Source organism: Drosophila suzukii (assembly GCF_043229965.1).
Source record: "Drosophila suzukii chromosome 2 unlocalized genomic scaffold, CBGP_Dsuzu_IsoJpt1.0 scf_2c, whole genome shotgun sequence".
Classification (NCBI taxonomy): domain Eukaryota; kingdom Metazoa; phylum Arthropoda; class Insecta; order Diptera; family Drosophilidae; genus Drosophila; species Drosophila suzukii.
The window spans coordinates 5825190-5838752 of NW_027255896.1; the positions used below are offsets into that span (position 1 = coordinate 5825190).

Here is a 13563-nt window from a genome sequence, read left to right on the forward strand (position 1 = left end):
GACATATACGGACGGGGTGGTTCTTCTTCGAACACAGATCGCACCCTTTGGGTATCGGAACTAGCCTTGTGTTGAAAGAATTTATTTTTGGAAATTCTGGACGTGGTGGAAATTGGCAGATCGGAAGCTATCGACGGCCTCAAGAGTTCGATGGCGCTCTGTCAAATAGGAATTAAGCTCAAGCCACGTAGGAATTTCGGCTTTATTTTGGATGGATTGCTCCTATAATGAGAAAGTGAGCTTTGGTAGTTTTGTCGAGCACATATAAACCAGGATTCTCAATAGTAAAACCGGAAAATTTTAAGAAAGTTAAGCAACCTTGAAAAGTGCGTTGAAGCTCTTTTAAGGCTGCTCCCGACTCCTGTGCTATGGATTGCACATTGAAAAGTGTTTTCAGGTGACTGTTCACCTGCAATCGCTTATTTTCGAAACGCTCAGTTAGGTTATTCCAGGCTGAGCGAAAGCCATCATTGGTGAGTGGGGATCTTGAAACTATGGAATGAGCTTGAATTTCAGTGGAATAATTTTTCAACGGGCGTTAGAATCGGATTGTCTATGTATATTGCCGTGAAAAGGTCCCGGAAAGTCGGCCAGCGAAGATAATCGCCAGAGAAAACCTCTGTGTCGATAGGAGGGAGCCGACAGCCATAAGACGTGCAATTTTGGGACGGAAGTACTGGAGCTTGAGGTATTTGGGAGGAGCCTTTTTGGATTTGTTTCATCAGCTGCGCGGCAAATATTTAATAAGTGGAGTACGTTTGGTAATACTTGGACTTAAGTATGGATTTCTTGTCTGCTGCGCTCTCGCCTGCACCCACAATGCAGTCGGAGCATATGTCGTATGCTGCCTTTACCGTTTGCCACAAGGAGTTGAAGTGATCGCGTCGAATTTTACAGGCGGATAACGTTTGGGTAGGAGCACCTGGAGCGTTCACAGTGGCCTCAAAGTGGATCAGACAGGCAGCTGTGGCCATAAATCGGGTTAAAGCGGATATTACTGATGTTGTCATGACCTAAAATAATTTAGAATTTTAATTCAGTAAGGAAACGGTCTTAAAATGGAATTTAGGAACCAATCAAGATTGTAAATATATACGGTTACTGTTGTGACGATCGTCAAAGTTGAGCAGAAGTCTACTCTGGAGGTCTTTCACACACTTTGTAATAAAAACTCAGAAATATGTTGAACTTCACCAGTTGTATTAATTTGTATACATTCAATCTTTGACTTATTGCTACCTTTTCGATTTACAAATTAGTTATTATAAAAGCTCGGCTATAAAAACGCGACCAGCTTCTCCTTATGGCTTCTTCGTAGTGATGCCCTGCTTACATTAGCAGCAGAAATCTAACATTCGCTGCTAAAACTGCTGTTGTCCACTGCTTCTCAGAGTCGCCAGAAAACAGCTGTCCAGCTTCTCCTAATCGACAGAAACACCCGTTAATGCCGCCACCAATACTGGACACAGTATTCAAAGCCTTAGACCATGCTTAACTCTGAAAAGGTTGAAGTGTGTTATGGTGTGAATGCGGATATATTCAAAAGTGCATGGGTTGTGTACTTGGGCTAGACTCTTCAGTAAATCTTGGCAAGGGTAAACGGCAAATCTTTGTAAATATCCGTTGAGGTCTTAATTGTAGCTACTCGAACGAGCCCATCGGCCCCAGGATGTAAGTCGATGATTCGCCCTAATTTCCAGTCAGAAGGACCAGTTCGATCATCCTTGATGATGATCATGTCGTTACGCTGAAGATTGTCAGTTTAGTGGCGCCACTTGGGGCGCGCCTGCAGATGAGATAGCCAATCTGCACTCCATTTTCTCCAAAAAAGGCGAAACATCCTTTGACCATTCAGGAACTCTGTGTTTAATGAAGAATCCTTAAGGCTAGGCTCAGCGAGTGACATCATCGAATGACCGATTAAAAAAATGTCCATTAAGGGGCATAATGGCCGAGAGTTCAAGCACGCTTCTATCTGGACAAGAATAGTAGACAACTGCTCGTACGTCATTCGAATACCATTAAACGATCGATGAAGATGGGTTTTAACAGCTTTAACGTTGGATTCCCACAGTCTTCCAAAGTTTGGACTACGTGGAGGATTGAAATGCCACTGAATGTTTCGACGTGTAAGTTCAGGAGCTACTGTCTCTTCAATGCCTTTATAGAATTCATTGGTCCACAGCTTTAGAGACTTGTCGGATGAGATAAAGTTGGTTCCACAGTCGCTGTATAGATGTTGACAAAAACCCCTACGGCCGATAAAGCGCTGCAGCGCCCACAGAAAATGCTGTGCTGACATTCCCGTGACCGCTTCCAAATGAATCGCTTTGCTCGCTAAGCAAACGAAAACTGCAATGTATGCTTTTTAGCAAGTGTGTCCTGTGAACCTGGATGACTTTATCTCAATCGCACCAGTGTAATCAACTCCAGTTGCTTCGAACGCCCGTTTGGGCGGATTGACACGGTGCGCTGGTAAATCTCCCATCAGTTGGCTTGATGGTGACGGCCGGTGTTTGAAACAGGTTACGCACTGTCGCAGAATCCTTTTTACTGCCTGTTTACCGTTGACGATCCAGAAAACTTGATGAATTGTAGATAAAGTTAGTTGCACACCGCCATGTAAGGTGTTGTGATGGGCGTTCCTTATAACCAAAATCGTCAGGTGGTGGGCCTTTGGAAGGATTATTGGTGTGCGTTGAGACATGGAGAGCTGCAAAGCATTCTTAAGTCTGCCTTTAACTCTCATGAGCCCGTCATCGTCGAGAAACGGTGATAGCTGGCTGAGTTTGTTGTGTTTGGATAGAAATTTCTTGGATCGTAGTCTTGATAATTCTTCCGAATAGACTTCTTGTTGAACCATCCGCACCAGTGCGAGCAAAGCCTTTTGGAATTCAGATACCTGAATAGGGCCGGTGAGTCTATCCGCTTTTTTGTGACGAGTGTTAAAAATGAACCGTTTCACGTAGGCTGTAACGAATAAGAGTTTATTATAGGAGGAATATGATTCGATAGACGGTTACACTTCTATACAAATGTGGGCTCCGATATGCTTTAAGGATTGCTCTCCTGAAATAAGTTCTGATTTTGGGGACTGAACTGGATTGACTGGCCAATGCTCCTCTGAAAGATGCAGCCAATGTGGTCCGTTCCACCAAAGCGTGTGATGTTTCAGCTGGGAAGGGGTGAGTTTGTTTGCTGGGTTTTCTTGCGTAAGAACATGTCTCCACTGCGATGGCGAGCTTGCCTCCAGGATTGCTCCAATTCTATTCGACACAAATGTCTTCCAACGCCTGGGGTCTCCGCTGATCCAATACAGCACTATCATTGCATCCGACCAGTAGAGTACGGATATGGTGTGATGTGATGCTTGAAGTTGATTGATAATCAAATCGGCTAATTGTGTACACAGCAGGACTCCGGATAACTCAACTCTCGGTATTGTTAGCGGCTTAACAGGTGTGACTCGACTGCGGGCGGATAATAAGTTAACCTGCACGGAACCATCCGTACAACTAGCTCGAAAGTAAGCGCAAGCTGCATACGCCATGGATGATCCGTCACAAAAGATGTGTAGTTGCAACGTCGAGACATGCCTTAAATCGAAGCCTAACCAACGAGGGATGTGTACCTCTTGAATGTCGGGGAGCTCTTGAATGATCTGTCGCCACCGCTCGGCGAGTTGATCTGGCAATGGGTCGTCCCAATCAAATATTGCGGGGGCTCATATTTGCTCATATTTGCGCTCGATACGAAAACTCCAAACTTCCTTTAACAGGATTTTCGCAGCGATGATCACTGGTGCCAGGTATCCCAACGGATCGAATAAGCGTGCTACTGTGGATAGTATAGAACGTTTGGTGAATATAGGATTGAGAGAAAACTTAAGATTAAAACCAAAACCATCTTTGTTTGGGTGCCAATACAACCCTAAAGTTTTAATGGAGTCCTTATTGTCTATCTAAAAAATGCTACTGCTAGAGAGATCTGTAGTTGGGATGCCTTCTAAGATATCTGGATGGTTGGTTGCCCACTTCTTGAGCTCCATGCCTGCGGATTGCAGATCTGCGATGACATCATTGCGAATTCTTAGAGCTCCGTCGACGGTCTCGTGTCCTGTTTGAACATCGTCCACATAGATTTCTTTTTTAAGGACATGCTCGGCCAGAGGATAGCGTTCGCGCTCGTCGGACGCAATCTGATGTATGACTCGAATCGCCGTGAACGGTGCCGAGGCAGTGCCAAACGTTACTGTAGTCAAAAAATATTCCTTGATGAGTCCCTTTTCATCGCGCCAGAAAATTCGCTGATACTGGGCATCTTCTTCATGCATATCTATGCAGCGATACATTTTCGTTATATCGGCCACGAAGACATACCGATGGAGACGCCAGTTGAGTATAACTCCTCCAAGATCGTTTTGTAGGGCGGGACCCGTGCATAAAATATCATTCAAAGACCTCCCGTTAGACGTTTTGCACGAAGCGTCGTATACGACGCGCATCTTTGTAGTTAAACTATCGTCTTTGATCACAGCATGATGTGGAACGGTGCACGCAGAGATTGAGAGTTGCCTTTGAGCGTTGATCCTAGTGTGTTCTTCCTCACTACCTTTTACCTCTTTTATCTGCTTGAGATCAAAGTACTCTTGAATAGTGCTGACATACTGTTGACTGAAATCTGGCCGATGATTAAGTTTCCTTTCCAGGGCGTGGAAACAGTTTAATGCGATTTGCCTTGACCGGCCGTTCACCTGTGTGGGGTCAAACAACGTTTTTAAAGGCAGACGAACCAGATATTTCCCATTCGGCTGACGGATATGAGTTTGTTGAAAATGGTCTTCACACCATCTTTCCTCTGCGTTGAGTTGTCTTGTTGTGGAGACCTGATCCAATTCGAAAAACCTCTGTACCATATTGTTTAGGTTTGCCAAATTACAACGAGTGGAGATTGAAGTCGTCTGGGCTGCTTCAGCTGGTCCAAAAACTATCCAGCCCAGCTGTGTGTTTTGTGCAATTGGTTCTGCAACCGTCCCTTTGCGTATGTCCGGAAGCATTAATTGCGGGATAGTGTCGACGCCGATAAGTAGGTCAATGCGAACCGACTTGATGTCGTCATCTAGCTTTCATTGCGTTTAGACGTGCTTAAAATTTTCGCTATGTTACTTCCCCGCTGTCCCGAGTGCAAAATTGATGTTACATTGGCCCAGCTTCGCGCTTCGGATGCTGTTCGCTGCTCTTCTTTGTGCCGTCGCGCCTATCTTACTTCTTGCGTAGCCCTACCGGACGATGTGCTCAAACTCTTATTAAATCCAAATATACTGTGGCAATGTGATAGCTGTGTGGTTGCGAATGATTCGCATTCTAAAATCGATGAATTCGATGATAAATTGAAAGCCCTGGAGCGCTTATACCAGGGCCTTCATAATAAATTCTTTGAGGGGTTCCCCCCTAAAGATGATGCATTTAATCAGAATGTAAACCCCAAGCCTCGTCTACCGGGACCTACCAACGTAGCTGCAGCTCCCCAGTCATATGCGGCTGCTGCTGCTACGGCTTCCGCGGTCGTTGACCCTTCTAATCATGCTCTGGATATTGAGAGAGGAAATTTCATACAAGTTTGAAATAAGAGAAGAAGGAAAAACAACAAGGCCAATAAACATGTTGTTGGAATGGCTCCTAATGCCGAAGATCTTCATGTTTTGCCGACCAAGAAATTTTTGCATGTCGGAAAGTTTGCAACTGATACAGAGCCGAACACTGTTTTAAAATATGTGTCCACCAAGCTTAAGGTGGATGCTAGTTCTCTAACTTGTGTAAAACTTGTAAGCAAAGATGTTGACGTTACAACTTTAAAGTTTGTAAATTTCAAGCTTGGTATCCCAGATCAGCTTTACGATAAAGCCTTCAAAAACGATTTCTGGCCGAACTCAGTTAAGGTAAAAAGGGTAGGGGATGGAATCTTATCTAATTTGCCGGAGCCTGGAAAAACTTCATCATCAATTCAGACATCAAAAAATCCCTAGTGTTCGACGCCACTGGCGTCGATACTTTTGCGGGACATCGTCTGAAAGCCTTTCCTCATTTGTCGGAGTCGTTTTCGCAACAACATCGGCAGCTGCTTGCCTTTCTCACTGCGCTCTCTTCATCTTCTGACTCTCTCCTAACGCACCATCGACAACATCAGCTGGAGCTTTTGTTGTCCACTTTGTGCGACATTCGCCGTCCGCCTGGCTCGGATTTCGGCGCCCTCCTCGGAGTTGCGCTCACATCATTTTCCGTTGCTCTCCTGATGCCTTATCAACAACATCAGCTGGAGCTTTTGTTGTCCGCTGTGCGCGACTTTCGCCGTCCGCCTGGCTCTAATATCGGCGCGCTCCTCGGAGTTGCGCTCTCATCATCTTGCGCCTCTCTCCCGAAGTACCTAGATAGTCGGATGGATTCTTACTCTTCATCGCCTAAAAGTTATGCGCTCTCCGTCTCTACCTTTCTGACGTTCGACTTTCTACAACCACTTTTATCGACACATTTGGCTGAATGGCGAGCCTCTCAGAGTGCTCTCTCTGAAGGTGCTCTCTGGAGATGCTTTCGCCATCAACAACAACAATGGACTGCGGCTGCTGTAGTACGTTCTCTCTCTTCACCTCCGTGCAGTTATATTTTGAATGCTAATATTGACTGCCCACCTAATATTTCGAGCGCCGATCACCAGTTTATTCGTATCCGTACCACTACTTTACTGAAGGTTCTTACAAATAATTTTATAAATTATGATAAAATCTCAGCGAGGCCTCTTACGGATTCGGGCCATGATGCTGGACCAGTTATTGATAGCATGATACAAATTTCAATATTTATTTTCAAAATATCGGTGGTATGCGTACGAAAGCATAATCCCTTTTCCAGGCAACGTCTCATGGTGATCATGACGTCATCATTTTTGTTGAAACCTGGCTCAGTATGGATTTCTTCGATAATGAATTCTTTGATACAAATCTTTATCATGTGTTCCGTAAGGATCGAGATTCCATTAAAAAACGATGCCTCAGAGGTGGCGGAGTTTTAATTGCTGTGCGGCGTGAGCTGCGCTGCATTGCTATTTATCTCCAGAACGAGGATTCTCTGCTCGACCAACTCTGTGTATCTCTCGCTGGTCCTACGGAAACAATTTTCCTGACAGTATCATACCCCGAAGCACCTATACCAGGAGCTGGAAGACTTGGGCGACTTCAACCTACCTTCGCTCGTGTGAGTTCATGATCTTGAGTCTTCAGCAATGGTTCCCAGTATCTTGCATCTTCCCCACGAAATCTTAGTCATCGATGAGCTTCTTAGTATGGGATTAGTCCAGATTAACCATGTATTTAATAACTTAAATTACTTACTTTATGTTGCAGCGATAATCCTCTAGCTGCGTGTGATGCTCATCACAAGCCCCTATTAATCTTAATTACTCGTTATATTTTCTCACCAAATAATTCTCGCCTGCCTCTGACCTAAATTAATTCTAGCAGTTCAGATTCTATCCGTAGTGATATTTCTAGTATCAGATGGGCGGAAGTCCTCTCGCATGCGGATGTGAATACGACCTATGAAGTTTTTATATCTTTTCTCTCTACTATTATAGGCAGATACGCTAAAACTAGAGTTCAAAGTTCTTATAGACTACCATGGTACACAAAAGGACTAAAAAAATACCAAAATCTCCGAAATAAATTCTATAAGCGCTACATAGAAAGCGGTGATGCTGCTGACTTTGATCGGTACAAACAACATAAGCGTGTGTTTGAGTTCCTCAATAAATTGTTGTATAAGTACAGCCAATATATTGCTGATATAGAGTGTAAACTAACTACCAATCCTAAAGCATTCTGGCACTTTGTCAATTCTAAACGAACAACCTCCTACTTTCCTTCCCTTATGTCATATGAAAGTATTTTAGCTTCTTCAGATATTGGGGTTGCTAATCTATTTGCTAATTACTATGCATCTAACTTTGAACCGAGCTCGCTGTGGAATGACGATGATTCACTCAGTCGCCACGATGCTAAATATTGGGTGCTTAGATGTTACTGATTTGGACTGTCATATGGCTGCTGAGAGTTTTAACGACTCAGGAAAATTAGACTGCGATGGCCTTTCTCCATTTATTTTGAAAAACTGTATAAATGTTCTTTGTGAGTCCCTAAAAATGATATTCAACAAGTCTCTTTCCACTGGCGTATTTGCACATAGATGGAAACTTGCCACAGTTTCTCCTATATTCAAGTCTGGTTACAAAAATATTGTTTCAATTATAGGCCAATTGCACAGCTAAGTAATGTCTCAAAAATGTTTGAACGAATTGTAACTAATCAGCTAACTTTTCTTGCTGGTGGATCATCAGTCCTAACCAACATGGTTTTATGCCTGGAAGGTCAACTACCACTAACTTAGCTACGTTTGCATCCAATCGTTCATCAGTCATCATCAAGTTGATGTAGTCTACACCGACTTCGCCAAAGCATTTGACAAAGTCTTCCATAATGCTCTATTGGCAAAATTGCAGAAATTGGGATTTCATTCATCAATATTAAATTGGTTTAAATCTTATTTAGATGGGCGGAGTGCAATGGTGTTTTCTCAAACCCGCATGTGGCTACTTCTGGCCTTCCTCAGGGAAGTGCATTGGGTCCGTTTCTATTCATCATCTTCATTAATGATTTAAGCTATTGCATAACAAATTCTGAATTCCTGTTGTTTGCGGACGATCTTAAAATATTTAGGTCTGTGAATTCAATCTCCGATAGTGAACTTCTTCAAAATGAGGGTACAGGAAACGATTAATTAACGTCCTTAGCTCGTATTCCATTAGTTCCCATGTTCTTTCCTTAAGACATGAATCACTGGACCTAGGAGTTATATTTGATATCAAATTTACTTTCATTGATCACATAAATTACATAATTCCAAAGGCATACGCTATGTATGGTTTTGTAAAACGAAATTCCACGCAATTTAAAGATCCGTACACGAAACTAAGGCTTTTTTTCTTCGTTCATTAGGTCCAGATTGGAATATGCCTCGTTTGTTTGGAGTCCGACTGGTACTACACACATCGATCGTATTGAGCGTGTTCAAAAAAAATTCATATCTTTTGCCCTTCTTGCTCTAAACTTGAATGACCCGGTTCCCTCTTACTCTGCGAAATGTCGTCTTGTGCACCTTTCTTCCCTACAAGATCGTAGAACAACTAGCGCACTAGTTTTTATTTGTGACCTGTTGTCCTCCAAAATAGACTGCCCTGCATTGCTGAGTAGCATAGGCTTTTCCGTACCTGGTAGGTCTTTAAGGTCATTTGAACCTTTTTTTATTCCGGCCTATAGAGCTAACTATGCTTTTAATGAGCCTCGGTGTAGAGCCTTGTTCTACTGGAACAAACTTCCATCTCACATGTGGCTGGACCCATGCTCCCCCATGGAATTAATTAAGAAAACCCTTTACATTTACTTTTCGTCCCTTAGTATTTAGTTTAGTAATAGACAAGTAGCCAGTTAAGGTACCAACTGTTGGCGAAATACATAAATAAATAAATAAATAAATAAATTAGGATCTGCAAAGGATAACCCCTGGAGATGTTTACAGAACTTAATGTTTACATTTTGTTTAGGTAAATGACCTGTTAGTGACCGAAGGATGAAGGCTGAGGATACGTAGGCATTAAAATCAGATCCTGAACATGAGATTATGGTGAAGTCGGTGCTGTGCCTGCACTGATTATGCGACATATTACCAATTCCCGTGATCTCAGCTCGAACAGGATGCCGTTTGAGTCTAAGCGCTTGAACGATGTTTGGTTGGTTTAATTGTCCTCAACAGCATCCGCAAAATATGGATGCGATCTTGGACATTGCTGTAAAATGAGCGCTTGATGATTTGTGTAAAATTGTTTTGAAAGCTCGTTGAGCTTGTTAAGGCGAAACTCATAGTAGGATTTAGTTTTCTTTATTTGACCGTCCTTTTTAGCATTTTTAATTAGTTGGCTCAACCTGGAAGATAAGTCTATCTGCATTGCGTACAAATCACCAAAAGGCTGGACCACAGCCAATGGTGCCGAACTCTGTTGTGCCAAATAACTACCATTACTTTCATTTTTACCCATTTTAATATTTTCCTATTGCACTCTGCTTTGAAATACCACGCACAAATACTCTCACAACCACACTCACCTGTTTCAGTCGTTCCGCTCGTATTGGGATCAAACTTTGAAGGAAGGGTATGGCAAACTTCACGAGACTAGTGTGTCGCATGAGCTGGCAATAGGCATTGGTTGAATCCGCTATTCTCCTCGACATCTTGATTTCTCCGTTATTCGAGGCTCCGTTATGGCGATGTACGTGGCAAAGGTTGCGTAACTTTGCTGGTTTAAACTAATAGTAGATGTGCAAACAAGTAAGCTCAACGATTGAAGTAAGTTTACAAATATTGGAAGCTGATGAAGTTATGAGTGTATGTTCCCCTCATGGGCCACCAAAATATTGTGACGATTCGCACCCGATCGTCAAAGTTGAGCAGAAGTCTACTCTGGGGGTCTTTCACACACTTTGTAATAAAAACTCAGAAATATGGTGAACTTCACAAGTTGCATTCATTTGTACACATTCAATCTAACTTTTTGATTTACAAATTAGGGAATATAAAAGCTCGGTTATAAAAACGCGACCAACATCTCCTTATGGCTTCTTTATAGTGAAGCGCTGCTAACATTAGCAGCAGAAATCTAACGTTCGCTGTTAAAACTGCTGTTGTCCACTGCTTCTCAGAGTCGCCAGAAAACAGCTGTCTCCTAATCGACAGAAACACCCGTTCAGTTACACTGTCGGATAGGCAGATTCAATAAATATTTATTGTATCGGATGGTCGGACATATGTTAAGAATTACGGACTTTCATTTTATTTGTTTGAAATGAACATTTTTTGTGAGCTCTTGACCCACTATGCACTGGCGAAAATATCGATATACGTATGCATGTACATTGTACATATGTACATATGTGGGGTGCGAGTAGCGGAATAACGTTGCGGGAATTGTAAAGTCGTCGCTTATGTTTGGTTGTCGGTGCGTGTGTTTGTCACCTGCACAACTAAATTGCAGACGAATTGCTGGAGTACATTTGTGGATATTGTAACTTTGTTTTTAATTTTAGGCTGTATTAGAAAGAGTAGTTAGAGTGGACTGTATTAGAATATTTATGTAAATATACACACGCAGCTGGAAAACAGTAATAAATAAGGAAAAATTTTATGATCGGGAATTTTTTACTGTGGCTGCGTTATATTTTACACACACTTGGAATTGAAAATATATTTGAGAAATATTGTAGTTGAATAGTAGCACTAAAATATCTACTGGAATTGAGGGAATTTTTTCAAGTTTACAATTGTGGGCAAAGGAAACAGGATTATTCTCGGGCACAAGTAACGGAATTGAAATACATATATTTAATGCCATTGCGTCGGATTAATAACTTTTTTTAATAACTTTCGAAAAACTGGCTGCATGACCGGCAATTATAGAAAGTGGAACTTATCTGGAGCGGTTCATGCCTGCTGGGACAAAATGAAAGGAAACTCCATGAGATGAAAATCCAAAGATTTTAAAATCCTGCTCAAAGGACCAAAATGTTGGGCGGGGTGACTTGATCGTTGAAATAGATGAAGCCCCAAGATCGAGTGGTACGCAAAAACCCGTGTGTACTTTGTGTTTTTTTGCGCGACGTGCATAGATGTTTATTAGTATATTTTGAAACATGAACTGCTTAAGCCTAACTTGACTTAAGCGCTCCAGAGCAGAGCGGAGTCTTAAGGGAGAGATGGAGAGGAAGGGCGGACGGCAGTGTGAGTGCGCGAGATGTAGACATCTGGATAAAACTGCCGCTCGACACTGCCTCCTGAAATTAAACGCCCTTTTGGCGTAAACACCGAGCAACGAGGTCAGACAGATTTTCTTCAGATTGTATACACATTTGTTCTTGTCGATTCCCTTGCTGATTATTTTGGAATTGCTGGAGACTCCGTTGATGATGCTGCTGGAAGGACTGTTGGTGGTGCATTTGCTATTGGCGAGTCTCTGGGTGTTGTTGTTGGTTTAGGGCTATCTTCTGTGTTGTTTGTAGTTGTAACTGTAGCTTTTGTTGCTGGTAAGCCCTCCTATTTCTTGGAGGGGAGGGAATTGGTTGTTTTGCTGGTTCGCAAGTTGCTGCAACTGGGATGGTTAAACCTGTTGAATTTGGTGTCGAGAATGACCATTGGTGACATTTGCCTAAGACGGACCTCCCACGGCATCTGAGCGAACAGGCGTCCTTTTTGTAGAGGATCTTTAGAGCAGAGAGATACCCAGGGATGGAAAAGTTTTTCGACGTCCTACTGCCTGATGGTTGACAACACAGTCCTTATAATTTGAAGGTGGCTCTAGTTCAACAAACACTAGGTAGACGAACTTTGTTTTGTCGGAACCGCTTTTTGGCCTATTAATGGACCTGTAGCAAGGATCAAAACTGAATTGCTTGAACGACATTTAACGGAGTATTTAGACGAATGAACGATGTTATCAGTAGATTTGATAAGGCCGTTCAGATACTCGCAGTTATTAATCACAATCGGAGGTGGCTTGAGATTGGGTGGGTTGTTGGTAATGTTGTCTTGGCTAGTGTTGCTGATATAATTGTTGTTTTTATTTATAATACTGTTGTTGCCTACATTGTTGGCGTAACTGTTGTTGCGTTCGACGTTGTTGTTGTTGTTGCTGCTACCATGCCGCCGCTGGTAATGGCCTGATCGGGGTTATCCCTCATCTGGCTGGCTGTTTGATAAACGCTTACATGTTCATCGTTTGTGTCAATGGCTGAAAGTTCATCAAATCAGTTGGCGTTATCATTAGTTAGGACTATTGGAGTTTCTCTGAACTTTATTTGCAGAATTGAGAGATATAGATTCTGGACGGCTTGTTATTAATTGGGGTCCTCCAATCTTCATCGTCGCGGGCTACGGCTTCCAGCTCGGGTTCTACATTCTGGACGTTGATGCACTATGGTCAGTACAAACAGGTGGCCATACGACACCAAGCAAAGCTGGTTACGCGCGGAGCCCATCACCGTTTTGGGCGAGTAAATATAATCGCGGACAAAGAAAAAGACAATGTAACAATAGACAATTAAAAATATAGGTCAATATACGAATAGACAAAATACATCAAGTAAAACTAATTAGTTACTAGGGAGGATAGTATTATTGATTTAAAGATAGGAAGTGAGTCAGTAGTAGATATTAGATGATATAGTCTATTATAATCATTGCAAAGTACTCTAAAAGGATCATGCATTGCATAATTAGAGATACAGTGATTTAATACTAAAGGAATATAGTTTCTAGTGAATCTATTTGGCACATTAAAATGCAGGCGACCCAGTAACTCGGGACTATCTAGATCACCATGAATAAGATTTTTAATAAACGTAATACCAAGCATAGTTATACGGTTATCTAACGATGGTAAGTTAATTAGAAGTAGTCTACCAGAGTAGGA

General features: G+C 42.3%; 1 protein-coding gene across 1 annotated transcript; it reads right to left on the reverse strand.

Annotated features, from left to right (window-relative positions):
• Positions 1-740: 740 nt before the first annotated feature.
• LOC139354280 (uncharacterized) lies at positions 741-10333 on the reverse strand. The gene is made up of 6 exons (XM_070998500.1): positions 10208-10333; positions 4035-4753; positions 3034-3470; positions 2416-2970; positions 2147-2337; positions 741-1013 (listed from the first exon to the last, which is right to left on the reverse strand). Exons 1-6 carry the CDS (start codon positions 10331-10333, stop codon positions 741-743), a joined length of 2301 nt encoding a protein of 766 aa, XP_070854601.1.
• Positions 10334-13563: the final 3230 nt, after the last annotated feature.